This window comes from Atheta coriaria, unplaced genomic scaffold (assembly GCF_025399875.1).
Source record: "Atheta coriaria isolate IRGN ID8LTWV9N9 unplaced genomic scaffold, Caltech_Dcor_3.1 hic_scaffold_1_pilon, whole genome shotgun sequence".
NCBI classification, from domain to species: domain Eukaryota; kingdom Metazoa; phylum Arthropoda; class Insecta; order Coleoptera; family Staphylinidae; genus Dalotia; species Dalotia coriaria.
Window position 1 is genome coordinate 2972458 of NW_027045443.1, and position 20001 is coordinate 2992458.

The window sequence follows — 20001 nt, forward strand, 5'->3', positions numbered from 1 at the left end:
ATTTGGTGTAGTTATTTTGTTTTTTTCTTAAGGTGAGACCTTTTTTAATCATTGTATATCGCAGCTATTCGGCTAATAGATACTTTTGTATTAATTTGATATGCTTAATTACACGTTTAGGCAATAGATTCAAAGATTATTTCTTGAATATATCTTTTATCACATTGATTTATTACCTACATGTGCCAACATATGGATCAAGAATTTATCAAAATCCTATTGTTGGCACCCGTGCCAATAACTAAAAGCTAATTGTTAATGACAGGAGTGCCTATAATAGAATAGAATAGAATAGCACTATTGAGTGCTAATATTGTTTTTTTTTATTCATTTAGATCATGATCATGATAGTCATATTAGAACTAACAAAAAGTTAACAATAATGGAAATTAACTTAAAGTTACTTTTTGGTTCTAGAACAATGTGAACTAGGTACCTACCTATATAAAATAGGGATGTTGAGTATTTGTTTTTAAGTAGGTTCATAATCCGACTCATTAATATTTTGTTGGTGGTTAAGCATAAATGTTAAAAGATCTCAAGGATAGCCATTTAAGTACTGATAAAGTGAAACTAGTAGCTAGAATAAGATAATGTGTTTATGTTAGGCATAAAAATTGAATTACAAAATATTTTTATGCACATTTTAAATACCTACTATAAGATAGATTACTTATGTAAATAAAGGCAGATATTTAATTAATAAAATATTGTTTTGATTATACGTTAAATATTTTCAACTTTAATGATAGGTGGGTACCTACATATCTCCTACTTGAACTACATGCCAATAATTAGACGAGTAGGGTTTTCTGTAGTCTTTTGGATTTTGAGCATATGTTTATTTATTATTATTCAATCACTTAAAAACTGTTATAAAAAACAAATATTAAAGTATTTTCTTTGATTTTGTCACATGTTTTGTTTACTAACTAATGTAAATGGGATTTTATGACAATATAATTCCAGACTGACATGCAGTTCTCTCTTAGAGTGCCAATGATTGGGTACTTTACCCTAAGTCCAAAATTCATAGATGGTCACGCCTACCGAATGACTTTTTTTTTCAATTAAATAAAAAAATATAAAATATAATTGACTGATAATTGATAGTGGAAGTGGAAGTTTTTTTGACCAAAGAATATTTTTTTAAATAGCGAACTTCGAAAAAATCACAATTTTACCCAAAAAACGCGATTATTTCATAGTTTTGATTATTTAAAAAAATGTTTCTCTTTTTCGAAAAATCATTCAAAAACAAAAATTATCAAAAAAAAAACGTATCTGCAGGTCAATTTTGGAAAAAGTTATGGCCATTTGAAAATTAAAATGCCATTTTTTTTAAATTCATTACTTTTTGAGGTCAGGAGAAAAACTTTGAAAAATTCTCGAAAATATTTCTCATAGGGTAGAAAATAATGTAAAAGTATCAGCTTAATCTAAAGGGGTTGGGTTCTAAAGTTGTCTATTTGGCATGAAATACCCCATATATAGGCGAGAATACTTGGGTTATGGTGATAATTTTGTGCAACATTTTTAACTTATAAATGGATTTTAACTGAGAGAGTTTTCGTTGATGAATCGATTGCATTCGCGTCAATATAATGTTACGTTCATTTCTTGGGTAGTATTGAAGTTGGGGCACAGTTGAATAAAGATAAATATGAATATGACTTAGGATTCACTTTATAAAGTGATTGAAAGTGATTGATGTGATTGAAAATGGATAATAACCACAATCATTTTTACCATATAAGTAGGTTTTGTTTACATTGAAGAAATTGTCTTTTTTGACTTTGACTTTTAGTAAAATATTAGGAATTTGGGCAAACTACATATTACCGAATGGATTCTTTAAAGGATCTCTGAAAATGTCATATCATACATAAACATATATTTTTTTAATTTTAATTTTTATTTCATAAAAAAAACTTATCAACTAGTGTTTACATGAGTGATTGAACTAAACGTTCACAACTTACACAAAAACAATAATAAACATTGATGCTACAGCTACGAGTCAATTATAATTAACAATTATCATTACAACATTAATCACTTACAGTTATCACTTATCCGCTTAACAATTAGTATCGTTTTAAAACTTAAAAACTATTAATTACAATCAAACGTCTCAGTCACATTGCAGCGAACGACAAATTCACTTAGCGCTACTTATAAATTTAATCACTTAAAAACTAATTCAGAAATCATTAACGAAGCTGGTTGTATCACAGGTATCATCATTAACTAACCAATTACATAAATCTAATTAAAGCTGAACTAAATTTTACGTGATAAAGCATCATTGGTTCCGATTATTAATCTAGTAACTAATTAGTCTTAATTCAAGTCTCGATTCCACCGATCACATTCATTTGCAACGAGCGAATATCATGTGTTTTTTTAGGTTTTTTAATTTTTTCTTTATATTCTTATCATGTGCAAAAAGTGCGTATGTACAAGACGGTGCGAGGTAAAGCCTACTTATGTGGGTGCTCTATGCTAAGTTCCATTAAAGCTAACTGCTAAAGCTATGCATTAATCATTTTTGTGCTTATTTACAAATAAACATTGACACTATTTCGGCCTATTTCCCGCGGATTTGCCTCCATGCCCTGTGGACGAAGGAGGACATCCTTCGGGAACTTAAAATCTAGTTAAAGCTTTCGAAGAGTTCGATCAATTAAAGCGAAGTTAAAGCTGCTAAATCTATTATTAAATCATATCAATTCAAATATCACAGTATCCATTATTGCTCCGAATATATTGCAAATCCCTAAAATTTATAATTAACCTAAATTTTGATTGCACTTAGCGATTGCGTGTGAAGCTTATACGATAATAAAATTGCACGTGTTATAAAGCTGCATGTGTGCGTTTGTAATTAATGGAAGACCAAGGATTGCAACACATGCTTAAATCCTAATTAAAGCTTCTCCAAGTTATGATTATTTAAAGCTCAATGATTGCCGCCTCGACATACACTCCACCGAAGTCGAGATATGTCGACGCAATTAATTGTGAATTATAAGTAGATAAAGCTAGTTTTAAAGCTTGAGCAAATCCGATGTGTTTTTTTTTAATGTTAGCAAGATTTCTCTTATTATTTATTAAAGCGATATGTATGTTAAAGCTGCGTAAGTAATCCTAATAAATAAACTCTGCATATTTAGCATTGCAAATCAATTATCACATGTTGAAATCACTGATGACTTATAACCTAAGTTTTAAAGCTCCCTTGAATTGCTTGATGCTTTCATGATTAATCTACCCCTTAAATGAATTACTAGCCTAAATGATTTCTGATGATCCTAGCCTATACTTAAGTCACATTGAAGGTATTTAATTAAAGCTAGATATACCGTTATAAACTAAAGCTTAATTTAAGGTTATGTTGAAGTCACTTACAACTAATGAGTATCATCGGAATAATTCGTAGTCGTCGTCCTGATTGGTCCTGAATCGAGTTGATCAGCTTGGAAAGCTTGACAGTTTTCATTGGGCTATGATCGATGTGATCAAGTTAGAGCTCTAACAGTTCGTTGATGATGTTGTCGTGTATTTCGCTGCTGTGGTCGGAGAACTCGACCGGCGAGGAGCTTTGGGCGAAGTCCTCCCAGAAGTTATTCAAGTTGATCTTGGATGATGGCACGATTTTACGAGATAGTCGGGGTTTCAATTGCTATTAGAAACAAACATTGACTGTTAATTACTGGCATTGTGACGACATTCACCTGATTTGTCATTATTGACTGATAGTGTTACATGCATGATTGATTGTGATTGTGTATTTGAATGATGCTTACCTGTTTGATTCGACCCCAAGGTGTTGTAGCCTTGAGCTTGACAGCAGCCATGCTCGCTTGCTTCTTAGTGTTGTTAGCGTTATTAAGATTATTTGGCAGACACATTGTCGTGGTTGTAAGTTAAAAACGTGAAGTAAAATAAGTAAAAACACTCACTGAGTGCGTAGTAGACTTAAGTCACACGTGTGTTTTACGTATGTAAACGGAAACGAGTAGAACGCAACAGAGCTGACAGAACGACGCTAGCTCGGTGGTGCTCACCGTCGGAGTGTGCTGAACGTTTCGTCAGGTGTGGGTTATATACGCCTTCGCCGGCTACCTGATAGCTACGGCGCAAAGCTCGAACGGCGCGAGCTCGGCATGCGCTAAGCTCGCGCTCAACACGCGCGCGGCGCGCGCGTAGCTTTCGTTCTCTGTTGGTAGGATATCGGCGCGTATCTACCTGTTGCACACGCTTGAAACCACCCCCTGAACGTGGTTGGTAAGGTGAGGCACTTGCCATCACACTCCCGCATGTGGAATAGATTATGAGCGCCTTTTTCAAGGAAGAGGAGATGAGCTTTTTGGGTTGTGGTAGGGAGGAATATAGCGTGCAATTTCAACTGTGTGGAAGCAGCATGCGACCGTTACGAGTGAAGATAATGAAATCTTTTAGGGATTTTGTAAGACTGATTCGAAGATTGATTCTAACGGCTTTTCCCACGAATTTCTGTTTGCTTTCTTAGGAATTGGAAGTTATCACCAACTGGCAAGTTTGGATCGTTAATTGATAGAAAATGAAAACACTTTTACTTTAACTTAACTTTTAATAATCTTATTTTTGATTTTTTTAAAATTATTTTTCTTCACATTTCTAAACAGAAGACATAATTAATGTGTTTGAATAGAGTTGGGTTAATTGAATTAACTAAGATACGTCTTTGTCTTCTAGTTATCTCTATAAAGGATGAAAACTTCTCTAATTACATCAATGAAAGCGTCTCTAGATCTTTGTAATTTAAGACGTTTAGAGAGCATTCCTGACACTTCAAACTTCATCAATGGCTCAACTCCTTTTAAGAAATTACCCAATTTGAGTTGAATACTATGAAGACAATAGTCTATTTATTTGTTTGTTTATTTGTGTACTCTTTGCTGATTTCCGTCCACTTTCAAGTTTCAAATTTCCTCCCAGTGTTCTAATTCAAACGCCTAAATGGTCATAATATCAGTACGATGAAAAGCTTTTGATCTTATTTCATTTGCGGCTTCAATTTTTCAATCACACACTTTATTATGTGGTACCTACGTTCAATATTGTGCATTACTTTTATTATGGCGGCGCGCGTAAAAGGATTTCGCGCACACTCCTTTCCATTGTTCGCCGGCAATGCATTTCATCCCTTTGGCTGTTTCCCATTCGCCGGCTCGTCGGTGCTCGATTTGCGCGCGAATCGCCGCCTTCATCATTGCATTCTCGCCTTTTTGGTCCTCGGCGCGCAAATAATAGCCATCATCAACAATGGCGAAACCAAAGACCGCGCACGTTCGCCCGATTCGCGCTGCGAGCGCGTGATCGTGGGCGTGCTCGGAACGCGCGCGTTCCAGTTTTCACTCGTCGCTCTTGTAATCTTCGGCCCGAGCGTGCGATTCCTTTGGCGTTTCGGCGTAAACAACTCTTTTGTGTAGCGCGCAAATCCTTTCGAGGCTTGCCAAACATTTGCGACCCTTGCCACTCTTTCTTCTATTGAAATTCAGGCGCGTTTTGGGTTTCGCATTTTTCGCAAAAAAAAGCAATAACAGACCAGGTAAGCGACGTTGGCACGCCGCGTAATTTGAACCCGTGCCGCTTTTTAGAGCGCACGAGCGGAATAGAGAGTGTTTTCGGCAAATTCCTTCCTAGTCATCAATAGAAATGTGGAAGTCTTAAATACCATGTTTTCTTCGAGCGGATAACTGTTATTTTGCAACAATAAAAAAATATTTGGAATTTTGAGGAAATATTAGACATTTGAACTTGCCATGAGAATAATATAGGTAGGTACATCTTTATCAAAAATATTTTATATAAAATATACAAGGATGTATCACATGTTCACCGGCTTGCATACGGCCAATGTGATAACGTAGGTAGGTAATAAAATTTGCATACTAACTGCTAAATAAACTATCAAGAGATTAAATTACACGCCGCCTAAGAACAAATTAAATGAATCGCAGCCATTATGGAGGACCTACATTGATGATACTAAAGAACCAACACATTTATTTCATATTCTCTACATGTTTCTATTTTTTATAAACAAAGATTAATTAATTCATTGAAGAAATTATTATTTCGAAGGGCTTGTTGCAAACGTTTGTATGCAAAGTACTCTGTGATTAATTAACTAAAAGTTGCGTTTTTCAATAGGCAATCAAGCCGATTGATTTTATGTAAATTCAAAAAAAAAAACATGTCTTTAACACCATCTTCAGATCAATTTTAAAACAAATCTATATGTGTGTTTTGTGTTGCGTGATTTTAAAAGGATGCTCTTTGACTTTGCACCTAATGAAAACATCCAGGAGTGGGGTAAATAATCGGTAGGGATTAAGTTATCATCCCAAAATTATTGATCGAATTTGCGAACCTTGAATGCCTTGCAATATGCAAATTTTGCCATGCAAATTGAATTTTTTTGCGCGGGAGCAATTCTGCTGCCCTGATTGCGCATCCGCCCCAGTGGCATCTAGCGCGAGCCGGCCACGCTTGCCAGAGGAAGGAAAAAAGGCAGCGCACACGAACGATACGCGCGCGGAGCACGTTGCGACTCTCTCGCCCGTCGACCACGTGTGTGCGTGTGCTCGCCAGGTGCTGCTCGGGTGTGGGAACCTCCGATCGCGTCGAGTTCCCAGGACTTCGCCCAAGCGCTACGCTGGCGAAGACTCAAGCAAAAGGGGAGCACCTGCTTTTCACTCGGCGCATATACTACGCACTTACTCATCCACTTACTACACCGTTTACTACGAGCTTACAACCACCGACACCAACGCCAAGCTGAGCTTACTTCACATAAACCTAACCATGTGCTTTTGCAAGAGAATAAGAAAGTCTCGCGCCCGAAACGACAAAAAAGGAGTAAGAATATTTATAACGGTCGAGAGAAGTCGTGTGCATGACGTGTGCAAGACTCACACTTTTTTCTGATTTCAAATTTTCTAATTTGGATATTTTTCTACTAGGAAATAAAACGCCTTGAACTTGTTTGTAGTACGCTGCAAACAAGGGTCACACGTCCTTCCTGCGACGTTCATTCGCATTCATTCGCTGTACTGACCACCGGCCTGCACACCAGCCACTGCCCGCTGGCCACTTGAGTGTAACTCATTCACAAAGTCGAGCGGCCGGCCGAGTAATTAATGAACGAAGGCGTCGCGTCGCAACGGAACTGCGACGGGAAAATGCGCGACGAGCCGGACTCCGCCAGCGTTCCGCGGAGGCTGGAGATCAATTGCACACTCGCAGCACCTGCCTGATATTCCCACGTTATACAACGATCCGGCGTTGTGCTCGTTTCGACGCGAAATCGTGCGCCGCGCGAGGCGGATAATGAGCGCAAAAAGGTGGATGATGCAAAATAAGCGCCAACACAGATGTGCGATCGACTAATGTCTTCGCAGCACACAGCATTCGATGCAACACGCATGCAGAAACGCGTTGACAAAAAAGAGCACGCATCGCGAAGACGTTTATCGGAAATGAGCGTGAGAACTGCCGAAAATTAACTTACTGCAAATAAAACGCAATCTAAACTGAAAACAGAAATATTTTCGTCTGCCTGCTCGTTTAGAAGATGTGTATATGGTTGCCTACATTTCGGGCTAAGTTCCGATTATTTGAACATTCTACATAGGTGGCGTGGTTGGTTACTGTGGTTATGGGGTGTTGATGCACGATTGTTTCGCTAGTGGGCGAGTGGCACATCGCGCTGCACAATTTGTTCAATTTCACCGGGTATAATGTGGTCTACACGATTCGATCTTAGCCCGGTCCCTCCAGAAGACGACATTGACAGTGAATCTAGCGATGATGAGCCCGAATTGCCTGTTCGTACTTATCATCTAGCTTGTGTGCACATTTTGAACCCTGACGTAAGTTACCCATCGAATTATAAAAAGCAATGTTCTTTTGCAATGGAAGTGCATGGATGTCTTGCTTGGCGTACCTTCGGTATGTTGTGATTTATATTTTGACACATGGGGGCCCTTCTCATTTTGAACGTCACTCGTTCTCTTGTGGATATAATTTTATCGCGATCAGACTTGTATTGCGTTTGATCATGCAATTCATTCCGGAAATCATGAACATCTCTTGACTATGGCGAACCATGTTTCTCATTTAAATCATACACTGAAAATGTACTACGCTAATGTAATTTTTCTAATTTATTTTGATTTGATTGTGGTAGTGCGTTATTCTCGGATCATACGTACATGACATAACTGAAAATCGGGATGCACTTGGTACGTTTCAAGACTTAAACAGTTATTACAAATGTTTTTATTATAATACACATTCAATTGTAGACGAGATGGTGTTCCATGTACCAATGCGGTACATTCATATTGCTGAAGTTGATATTCTGGCAGGTTATCATAGTAAGTTCTTTATTTAACCATCTTACAAATTTATTATTATCGGCAAGTTGAATTATTTTAAATTCAGTGCTAATTGAGATCCCGATTTTGATGGACTTGAGCGATGGTATCTTTGGTCTTAATCGAGAAGGTAACTATAATGGCAATATAAAGTAACATTCATTTGCAATAATGTTTCTTATATATAGTTGGTTTTACGCATTGTTGTGTCCTTCGGTGGATCGTGGCGTACGACCGGGCAGAGTTGTACGAACTGGTAAGTATAATGTAGGTATATGATGTGTTCAATATTTCTCTATTTTTTATTTTTGTAGGAACCGATTGAATTGCAGTTCGAACCAGAATGCGCATTTCACTAATCAACAATTAGGTACAACACTCGGCATGTGTATGTAAAGGTAGTTTAAGATAATTTTGCAGAGCTTTACTATTTAATCAATTAAAATGTGTTGAACAGCAATAAAATATATTTTTCAAACTTAGTTATCTAGGCATATTGTGCCTTATGATGAATGTCATTGTTAAGTGGGATAGTTCATGGGGATCTTTGATTATTTAAAGGTCAACTGATCTTCCCACAACTCCAAGTCTTTAACATGTCACCCTTGATTCCATTCGTTTTTCATTTTGCACCTCAACCAAAAACGCACTCCACACAATTTTTGAGCTCCCACACAAACACAATAGAAATTAACTTGTCGTTTTAGCCCACTGAAAAAGGAGGACGAATTGCGTTTTGTCATCTTGTCCAATTTCGTAGTGGATCTTTGTATCGATGAGGGTTTTTTGTGATTTCGCTTATTGTGTGCAGTTTTTGGGTCATAGATTATTACGCATAAAAGGCACCTGTGGACTTCGATCTCATGGATTTTGCCCTCCCATTTTTACGTTTATATTCTCTATTTGCCTTTTGTCGAGCCTTAATTTTGGATTATACAGCATAATGAATAACGAAACGATTTTTTATAAATTTCACGTTGGTTTTACCACGGTCGAGAAATGGAATTGAAACTGGAATAGTCGAATAGGAATTGAAACCAAGATAGAAAAAAAAAGACAAGAACCGAATTGTTAACGGTCGAACGCAAGGTTGCGGTAGTTGCGGGATTACCACTCTTTTCTTTTCGCCATAAGTTTTTATAAGTCCATTTTTCTTTGAAATTTTGTGTGTTCCAATCGAGACTAACCTTTTTATGTAAAATAAATACGCCGTCATATAAAGTGTCAAGATCACGGATTCGAAATGAAAAAAAAAACACGTAATCTGAGGGTAGAAACCCTATAATAACCTATACAAACACAAAAAACTGTTGAATACTTTAAGAAAAGTACCCGAAGCCCGCATCACATAAAAAATGCTTCGGAGTTCTTTTTCATGCTAAGAATACTATTAAAAAAATTGTATCGATAAGTAGCGTAATCTTTCTAGGCGGAGGACGAAATATCAAGATAGTTTTCTAAAATTTCATCTCCATAAAAGGAATAATCAACAGTCAAGAAACTAAATCGAGCCACAGTGAGACGTAGCGAGGCGAAAACGTATAAAAGTGAAACGAAACGACAGCGAAAGGGTTGGATGTCTGAAAGGGTTGAAAAACACCACAAAAAATTGACCCATCTACACCCGCGGGGAAATCATCGTAAAAAAAAACGAACAAATGAAAGTTTCAAATATTTTTTGTTAGTGTAATGATGAGAGAAGAGAAGAAAAGGAAAGTTTGAACCCTTAAGACATTCCACTACCCAAATAATTTCGACAAAAAAACGTCATTAAAAATGATTTATATTTATTTACCTACTAGAAATAACATTTGATCTGTTCTTCGCAGCGCAATTTTCAATTTACATTTTATTCGGAGCATCATCCCATCCCAGCGCAATTAATTTCAATTACACTGACTTTGATTAATGCAGCATTAATTGTCGAATTAAACGATTGCGTAACTGTTAATTCAATGATGATGGATTTTTGCCTACGAATGTTTAAATTATGCAATACACCAAATTAATTCGATTTAAATTTACTTTCAAATTCCACGAAAAAAAAGTAGCGTTTTAATGCTCGCTGAGCAAGATATTCATTTTTTTTTTGTATTCTTATTGGCTCTTATTAAAACTATTAAATCGGTTGAAATTGGCGTTTCGAGTTTTACTGAGGTAGTTGCGCGCCGCGAGTAATTGTAGAGGAATCGCAGCAAAATCGAGAGTTGAGCAAATCGAAGCGGAGCAAGTCGTGACTTACTCCACCCGCTGAAAACGCGCCTTTGGATTTAATTTCTTTTTTGCTTCCACACGAGTCAAACAGCAACCAAAAAAAAAATAACATAACTAGTGTAGCATGACTCACGAAACAAAGCAAAAAACATGCATTATTTCAAGATTTAAAACTTTTCTAAACATAGTTTTAAACTTAAAATCTTTTTGATTTAATAATTACAATTTTTTACAGGCATTACTTTAATAGAATCCACAAAGTAATAAAAATGATACTTAAATCATTTACAATAATGGATTCTTATTGGTTCCATTTACCTAATAGCACGAGACAATTTAAACTCGGAATGCCATCTCGTGGCATTTCCGTGAAGCAGGCGCGCGAAATAAAATGTTTGGAGAAAGATGTAAAGGGCGATAAATGAAGATGGATGCAGAGAATATTACAATGCCCCGAAGCGATCATAATGAACCGCAGAAGAAGCACCTATAACGCGTCCGCTCGCTCAAGAGACACGCAAGAATGAAATGCGATGCTGGGCGAGAGCAAGACGCGCGAAGAAGAAAAAGCCGTGAGAATTTTAGACAGGTGTTCTTCCTTCATCGGTTTCATCGCCGTTTTTCATGTGCCACCATTGATGATGAGAACGAGAGTTTACGTAAAGCGGCGAAGTGGTGCTGGCGAGCGTGAGGAGGAAGAAAAAAACGACGCGGCGAGCTACCGTATTACGACTTGGATTACGGATCGCTTCCTTTTCGTGCGCGGCCTTTTTTTGCGCCGCGTTTCTCTCGCTCCGATTAAAATATAGTCCGAGGATTCGGGCGCTTTTTTCACTTTTATCTCGACCAGTGGAAGGTTTTTTTCGGCCGCGATGCGTGAGTTATTGACGACGCGGGCAGGTTGCGGTCGTTGGTTTGTTACTGTTAGTTTCGGGCTACTGGATATTTCTGTTGGTACTTATCTTGTCACATCGCATGAAGTAATCCCAGATTCCCGATGGTAATCTATACATTCCGAAATTATGGCACTCAACTTTCTGAAAAGCAAGCTTTTTGCGGGTGCTTGTAATCCAAATGATCTTCATAAATTTTCTTCCGAAAACCAAACACTTTATTAAGCAACAATACTAATATAATAAGACACAATAAGGAAGTAAAGTCAAGCGAAAAGACGCAGACCACAAACGCACACCACAAAACGACATCACATTGTTCCAATCGGTCGGAACGTCACATTGACCACATCGTAGCATTCCACATATCACTAACACAGATGCCCAGGAGACAAGTATCACTTCATCCCATAGGTACTCGGTCAGAAATTTGTTGATTGCGACGTGACGTCCACGAAATCGCGAACGGAACTAAACTCCAAAAACGGCTCACCACTCATCTACCAGTAAGAGAGTATGATCAACCCCTATGTAATAACAATAATCTGATTGGAATCGTAGGGGAGAAATGCAAAATCGTCCAATCCCGGAACTGGCGCTGCGTGAAAGGGGAGCGGAACCAGGAAATCACAGTCGGGCGCAATATAACCGTGAGAATTCGTGGCGATTGCATTGTTGATAGCTGCTTCTATCATATTTGGCTACGAGGGGAGATTGCGTTTACTTTGGGGTGACGGTGACGCTTGTAGGTCAATAGGTAGCACGTGCTATAATTAACAAGGGGACAAGAAAATGTCTGCATTGTTATGTGAATACAACGCGAAGTCATCGTAGACGTCTTCGTTGCAATTGGGGTGAATGTGCAGCTGCAAAGTCATTTTTATCATCTTGTTAACTCACCTGAATTGATATTGATTTCTTCATGTACGAGTAGGTATGGATTTGTAAAAAGTTTGCCATCAGAAATTTTTTTGAGTCATTAATGGTATCTTTGTTGTCTTTTCGGAAAACTGTAATGAATGAAGGCATTGATGATTGTAATTATACTTATTTTACACTGTGGATGCAATTTTTATGAACGGAAATGTTGTTCGTTGTCGATTGTTGAACAAACAAGCATTGAAAGTTATAAGGCAAAGAATATTGGTTGTAACTGTGTGATATTGTGAAATAGTTGAAGCGTGCGATATCGGAAGTAATGATGAAAAGTAAATGATGATTGTGCACTAGTAACATTTGAACTTTAACCGCCACGGCACGCTGTAAACTTTCTAAAAAGTTTTGCGAGACGTAAAATTGGCGCGCTTATAAATAAAGAGCGACGCGGCGGAGTGCGCGCCGCAGAAATTTATAACTTATTAGACAAAGAGTGCAATAAACTTGGAAACATGACTTAATCGTTTTCTGACTTCCCCGTGCGGCGCGCATATTTTTTGCGCGCCGCCATCAGCAGCGCGGGCACGTTCTCCGCGTCGTGCGCGATGCGCTTTCGCAATCGCACAATCGGCTGGCGCGCGCGCGCGTCCTGCGAAGGAGCGCGCGCGCGGGCTCGCGTCTGCGAACAACTCGTGCGCTGGCCTGCGCGCGCTCATTGTGTGCGTGGGCGCGGGCCGCACTTAACATTCAACAGATTGTACTTTATGTTATTTAATGTGCCCGTATAATTGCCGGGCCGCGCGCGCGAGCGGCATGCGCGCAAGAAGGACGCCGGTAGTCGGGCTGCGCGGCGAGCACGAGCAGGACGTGCGCACGGCGCTCGGCCAACAAACTCCGGCATTGTGCCGGCGCGCGGCGGGCGCGGGGGGTACCGCCGCAGCGCTGTTTTGGGAAGCTCTTCGGCGACGCGTTCCCACGCTTCTGTGAAGGCATGCGAGAGTAGGGCGCGCACCAACACGCGTCCAAGCGCGCGCCGGGCGTGCGAGCGGCGCGAACGCGGTCGAGAGGGAGCGCGCGGCGGCCGGTCACGCTACCGCGTGCGGCTCGCACCTGCCGTCGCCAACACGTGCTAACGCTGCCGACTTCTTTCGCCGGGCGGGCACAGCGCGTACCGACCGACCGACCGCTCGCGCTCTTTCATCGGTCGCAGCGCGGGAATTTATCGTTCCTGCGGCTCGCAAATTTCCTCATCGCTGACCCGAAAAACAAACAACAAACACACGCATATTTCGGAAAGTGAATTTCCGTTACACATCGCCGGCGTTCTTCGACCCGGCAGCGGCGCGGGTTTCTAATGTCCCAATGCCCACTTTTTTGTGCCGGCGATTTGTCCGACTTCTGCGTCGCCCGCGACGTCGCGTCGCGCTCTTATTACGTCGCGCCGCGGCTTTGAGAGTTTTTAGGTATCGCAGGACGGCGCGTCGACTACCGGCCGGACCGTGAGAACGTCGAAGAAAAATTATACGCTACCCATTTTGTACACGGTTCTCGTTCGCTTGTGCCCTGCGGCATAGCGTGCGTTCGCGACGCGGCCGAATCGAAGTCTCCTCTCCGCCGCTCCACACCTATAAACGATCTTACTACGCGTACAGAAGATACCGCGCCGCCGTATTCTTTTCTTGCCTGCGCTTTGCCGACGTACCGACGGCGCGTAAAAAATTGCCGCTGAAGGAGCGCTCGGAGATGGATTTCTTTATTTCCCAACGAGCCCTTTTTGTGCCCATTCATCCGCTGGACACCGAAACGCGCTCGCGGACTAATTGATCATTAGAGATTCACTCCAATTAGGCATCACAAAGGACGCATCTCGCATGTGCACCTCGATGTCACTCTGGGGCATTCGTTTTCATGCTCGGTCGCAGGGGCTATGTGAAAAAGCGCGAGTCGCTTAGTGCCTGCCAATTTGCTCAATTAGACTTGGTAATTTGGCGAACGATGAGTCAACGCGCGCGGCCTGTCTCGTGCGCTCGATAAGGAAATTAAAATCCGATCGATCAGGATCTGAAGTAGTCATAAACGTGGCAAGCGTCATTAAGATATATCGACGATTATAAATTTGACGTGGTTTTATGAGAACCGGCACTGAAATCAATTTCCACAACGCTTGGCAATGCGTCCTCCTCGTCGGTTCGTCTTGCTGCGGTTGAGTCAAAGTGGTCAAGAGCTCAAAACCCACCCAATTGGTGAAGAAATCGTATTGATATCTACCGGTAGATAGATAATTACAGCGCCGCGGACGCTAAAAGAGATTCATTGATGCTCCTTCGTGCGTGATATATTTTTTACGATCGCTCTTCACTAATCGGCCGCGGCGGCGTTTAAGGCACCGTCCCGTGCCGCGCGCGCTTGCTGCCGCTCAAGAAAAAGCTCCACACGAGCGAGCGCGCAGCGCGGTGCGGTCGGGAGCCGCGCTTATTAACCGCGCGTCTCTGTCCGATTCGTTTCGTGCGCGGTGCGTGCGTGCCGCGGCGCGTCGAGATCGCTCCGCGCGCCCGTGTGTCGGTTTGTTGGCAACAACAACGCGAGTCGGATGATTGGTATATAATTGTGGGAGCGAGCGGCTCAATCAGTTAACAGGAAGCAGTAATCACGCTGACTGCGGGCATGACTCGCCTGGTTCTCACGGTGCACGAGCCGCACGCCCACTTAATCACCGGCGGACCGAGCGAGTCGGCCGATTGCGCGCCGTCTTCGTCGCGGGCCTTCCATTCAGCGCGAGCCGAACGAGGTGAAACTCGCGCGTCGCAAGAGGCATTCACACAACAAACAGCCAGCGCGAGCCAAATGTTTACTCATGAGGCGCTCGGTATTAATGACGACGCGCGGCTCGCCGCGGTCGCGCCGATGCAAATGCGCGCAGCGCTATCAATCAAAGAAATCGCCATCCTCATGACTTCCACTCTACCACTATCTATAGATGCATTAATGCGCTTCCGAGGGCAAAAAGTCAATGTGAACAGATTAGAAAATTTCGCGAATGCTCCGATTGCGTCGGTCGCTCGCTCGCTTCGTGTTGCGTCGTCGGGTGTTTCGACACACTCAGGCCGATGCGCTTAAGCACCTGCCGCATGCGGTGACTCGAGAGGTTCCCACGAGCCACCGGAAGTCCAATTAAACCATCTGAAAACGTAGTTCACCGAGTTGGAAGACGCCCGAAGGCGCGCTTGTTTTCGCCGCGCGCCGTTACCGACGACAGATAACTTGCAATCAAACACGTCGCTCAACCCTCACCTAGTTATTTTTCGTGTGGGGTCGAAACGATGCTTTCGTCAACCGAATAACTTTATTTGGCTCATACCTAATCACTCGTCAGATCCCAGTTAGGAGTTTTTAATTGAAATTTTCCATGGCCGCAGTTAATTATTGGCAAGTGGATTATGCAAAATGCGTATCATTTCGCTAGGGTGGTAAATTGGATTGAATTGGATGGTACCCAACGCGAGTGCTGGCGATCTGGTTAAATATAGAAAGGGGGAACACCGCGTCGCGTCGGTGCAGCGCGAGATTTGCTTCAATAGAAGGAAACGACGTTATTGCGTTACATTACGATCATAATGCGGCGTTTTGTCGTACGTTTCGGTTGCACTTTTCGTGCTTCGCGCCGTCCTCGTCGGGCCGCGTGCGCGGTGCACTACCGGCGGTGGCTAAGACGAAGAGCGCGCCGCACAATGCGCCAGGTGCCGGCCGAGAGGCATTCATAACAAGACCTCTGCGCGCTCGAACGTGTAAGCGTGCGGCGCGCCGTGCCGTACGCCGTGTGTGCTGGTATTCCGCCGCCCGTGGGAACGCTCCGAGAAATGTTTCCCCACGAGCAATGTGTGCCCACCGTGTGGCACGATACCTACTCGCTTTCGCGCGCGCGCTCGCCGAGCGCACGGCACAAGCCGGACATGCTTCTTCTTTCTTGGAGGGCCGCGCGAAGAGGGAAACACAATACCGGGGCACACCGGCGACGACGGCGATGCACCAAAAAAGGGTTATCACGCGCCGGCAATTCGAATGCTAATGCGCTAATTGCACCCCAACAAATTAATACCGAATTCTTTTCGAGACGAAACCAACTTGACTTCTAAATCATTCCAATTCATTCCAATTAATTTGTTATTATTTATGCCTACATATTTGAATTTTACACGAACTGAAAGAAAATTAACACTTAATGGTTTTGCTGTTTGCAAGTTGGTTTGATTAATTTACCGAAAACAGTGGCTCAGTACTCGATTACCATTAGAGTAGGTACCGCTGCAATTAAAATTGGATAGTTTTGCAAATTGCATTTGTTATTCTTGCATAAGAAGTTCCCATGAACCCCTATACTTCGTACGTTGTGCATAGGTTTGCGCCCTATTGATCGCCGTGCGTTTGTTATTCTATTCATTCCGCGGCTGGGCGCATTCTTGAAGACCTCTCCTGGTATTCTTCGAGGGGTTGGCGTGCGACGGTCACACGCTCGGCGGAACAATGCGCCGGCATTCCAGGTACCCTACTCGCGGGGCGCAACACACGCACGCTCATCCCTTGATAACGCACCGTGACATTCCGAAGGGTGCACCAGCAATACTCTATACCGTCCCCACTCCGTACCACGCGCCTCTCTTCGTATAAAGCATTCGCGGAGCGGTTCATCCACATCATTCACTCGCTTGCCGGCGCAGTCGACACAAGCATCTCTTCCGTGAGCGCAGCAAGCACGTAGCGCAGCATAGCATCACACGCAAGTGTCAGTTATCAGTTATCGTTCGCGACTTGACAGTGCATAACAATCAGTGATAAAGACAATGGCGCCCACCACATACATGGTCTCTTCCTCGGAGTACACCGAAGAACCTATCTCTCGCACCTACCAATACCGCAAAGTGATGAAACCACTGCTGGAGCGCAAACGGCGCGCCAGGATTAACCGATGCCTGGATGAACTTAAGGAGTTGATGGTTAGCACGCTTCAAAGTGAGGGCGAGAATGTCTCAAAATTAGAAAAGGCTGATATTCTTGAACTCACCGTACGTCACCTGCACACCCTCAAAAGACAACACCAGCTCGTCATCCCCAATGAACCTACGTACACCGATCGCTTTCGCGCTGGATTCACGCAGTGCGCGCAGGAGGTATCACAGTTTATCACATCGCCGGCGGAAATCATTGAACCGACGGCCGGTAAGCGCCTCCTGCAGCATCTCGGTGCCTGTGTGCAGCAGCTCGACCAAGGACCGCAGTCGCCGTCACCTCAACCCAACCAGCAAGCGCCACGCTCGCCGCCAATGAACGCTCATCAAGGGCAGCCGTCGCCGGCGCACCACTACGAGCGAAGCTACACGCCGCCCACGTCACCCGCGAACAACACCAACAATCAGGCGTCCATGTGGAGGCCGTGGTGAACGCATTCTCGACCTAGGGGGTTCGCAAAGTGCAAATACGGACGAGAGTCTTCCATTGATTACATTTAATTGTTGTTGAGTTTTTGGAAGCGGGGGCAATCAAAGAAATTTAACAATCGACTATGAACTTTTGTAGCTTTAATTCTGTGATATTTAATAAGCTTTTTGTTGTATATAGTAAACAATTATTACTTATTTTCTTTGAATAATTTTATAATGTCTTTATGAGAAATGACTATTATTGTACTTGACTGAACTATGTAAACACTAGACAATTAGTTGTCAAGTTAAAACTTCGAAAATTCGATCAACACAAGCAATAAATTTTGTTTGAAACATATCCAACCGTATACTGATTATTTTTTTTACTTCCGCATTCGGTTAAAACCCCCTGTGAAGTGTAAGATTTTCTCTATTAATCATAGGCATCATATAATATCAATGAAACTTACTAATCCTTATCAGTGTTTCCATATGTGAAGGTTAAGTGTTGATTACAATTCCACAGTGTTTGGAAACTTCATTGCCGATCATTTATTTGTATAATTCAGTATGTATGATAAAAATCGAGACGTTGTGCAAACATTGTGCCAAAAATTTCTCCGTAAAACAGTATTCAGTCACGGTGATTACCGTGCGATTGGATGAATTCATTCAAGTCGCAACACCTTTAGCGCAATGTCGCACTATAAACTAATATCTATTTTATTAATTTCGACATATTTTCGTACGTCATCAGCGAGATGTTCTCAGAACTTCAGGTTAGACGTATGTGCACAACAATGTCCTACTGCCTATGAAAACAAACTTTATTTTACCTGCTGCAATGTACTAGGTAAGTCATGAATTCGAACTGAGTGAATATATTTCGGCAATGTGTGAATTTTCTGGTGTAGAGAAATACGGTGAGTGTCCATCAAGTGAGACCCCAACTTATGATCACACGTTCGATTTGACCGAATTGGAATGTTGTTCGGACTTGGACTGCCCCGACTCGTACAAATGCTGCAAAGAGGCGGACTATGAAAAACCCTACTACTCGTTGTGTAAACCACCGATATTTACCTACGCAAGTGAAGATGAAAAACAATCGTTTGATGAGCCCGTACATTCTGGTGAAGGCGATACTCTCACCGAAGATGATACTGAAATTGATTTTGTATCATCTTATCGGGATGATTCGGGATCAGGGTCAGGATCAGGTAGTGGAAGTAAAGAATATTCACATGAATTCGGCAGTCAAGACATGACTCACTATGATGAGGAAATAAAGAAAGAATATGGGTTTGACGGGTCCCAAAACTGGAAGCCAGGAAGTGGCAGCGGGAAAGAAATTGACGGATCGGGTAGTGGTGATAATTCCAACGAAAACGTCGAATCATTATCGAATGACAAGGAGCCCATTGATTATGCTACCGATGACTTCAGTTTTGCATGATTTGAAGACACCGTAGTAACATAGTAAATATTGAGTAACTTGTGAAATAATAAACATGAACTTTGTCCTTGTGTATGACAGTTTTTATGATAACGACACCGTTTCATGGATGAACGCCGTTCGATTAGGCGTTTTGGCATTGTAGTTGCACCTATATTTGCAACATAACACGACGCCACATTGTTTGTCATTCCTAACGCAAACAAGATAAATAATCTCATTCTCAAGTAACATTCGAGGCCTATATATTATTGTCATGTGGCACAACTTGTGCGTTAGATCGTTCTCGAGTATCACATTGTACGCATCAAAGAAATTTCCATCGTCACACACGATGGCAGCACTAGCGCATTTGATTGTTGCATTACTCCTATTTACTGGCGGTACACTCACTAGTGGCCACAGTTGCCAACAATGGGATTATCATTTCTCCTACCTGCTGGATGCGGCCGGCTGCCGGCCAATCTTCCTCGCCTGCAAGGATGACCAAGAGAAGCCCGGGGCGTGCCCTTCAGGATGCCAATTTCTTGACTCTGCTAAATACAATTTCGACAAGATTCGCTGCGTGGCTGATGCTGATTGCGAAATTGGGTACAAATGCTGTTCGGATGATTGTATTCCGTTTAAAATTTGTCGTCCAGCTTTTTATGAATGTGAAGAGTAAAATATATATTTAACATTTTACAAACTTTTTTGGGACATATTCTGTAATTATT

General features: G+C 42.0%; 3 protein-coding genes and 1 long non-coding RNA gene across 5 annotated transcripts in view; 3 read left to right on the plus strand and 1 right to left on the minus strand.

Moving 5' to 3' along the window:
• Positions 1 to 8911, plus strand: part of LOC135794103 (uncharacterized) — a 41728-nt gene extending 32817 nt beyond the window's left edge. Inside the window, exons 1-6 of one of the 2 annotated variants that reach the window (XM_065305253.1) lie at positions 7281 to 7922; positions 8240 to 8294; positions 8358 to 8429; positions 8497 to 8559; positions 8618 to 8685; positions 8744 to 8911. In XM_065305253.1, coding sequence (XP_065161325.1) covers positions 7791 to 7922; positions 8240 to 8294; positions 8358 to 8429; positions 8497 to 8559; positions 8618 to 8685; positions 8744 to 8788 — 435 coding nt within the window. In that variant the 5' untranslated portion in view covers positions 7281 to 7790 and the 3' untranslated portion in view covers positions 8789 to 8911. Of the gene's footprint in view, positions 1 to 7280; positions 7923 to 8239; positions 8295 to 8357; positions 8430 to 8496; positions 8560 to 8617; positions 8686 to 8743 lie in introns of those variants that run through there. The other variant, XM_065305262.1, reaches the window with a different exon arrangement.
• Positions 1895 to 4369, minus strand: LOC135789751 (uncharacterized). Its single transcript, XR_010547649.1, has 2 exons — positions 3810 to 4369; positions 1895 to 3685 (listed from the first exon to the last, which is right to left on the minus strand). It is a non-coding gene; the product is annotated as an uncharacterized lncRNA (long non-coding RNA).
• Positions 8912 to 17086: 8175 nt separating the features above from the next.
• Positions 17087 to 18187, plus strand: LOC135789366 (enhancer of split mgamma protein-like). Its single transcript, XM_065299161.1, has one exon. The coding sequence runs from the start codon at positions 17251 to 17253 to the stop codon at positions 17845 to 17847; it is 597 nt and encodes a 198-aa protein (XP_065155233.1). The 5' UTR covers positions 17087 to 17250; the 3' UTR covers positions 17848 to 18187.
• Positions 18188 to 18371: 184 nt separating this feature from the next.
• On the plus strand, positions 18372 to 19360 carry LOC135790481 (uncharacterized). Its single transcript, XM_065300702.1, has 2 exons — positions 18372 to 18682; positions 18744 to 19360. Exons 1-2 carry the CDS (start codon positions 18526 to 18528, stop codon positions 19283 to 19285), a joined length of 699 nt encoding a protein of 232 aa, XP_065156774.1. The 5' UTR covers positions 18372 to 18525; the 3' UTR covers positions 19286 to 19360.
• Positions 19361 to 20001: the final 641 nt, after the last annotated feature.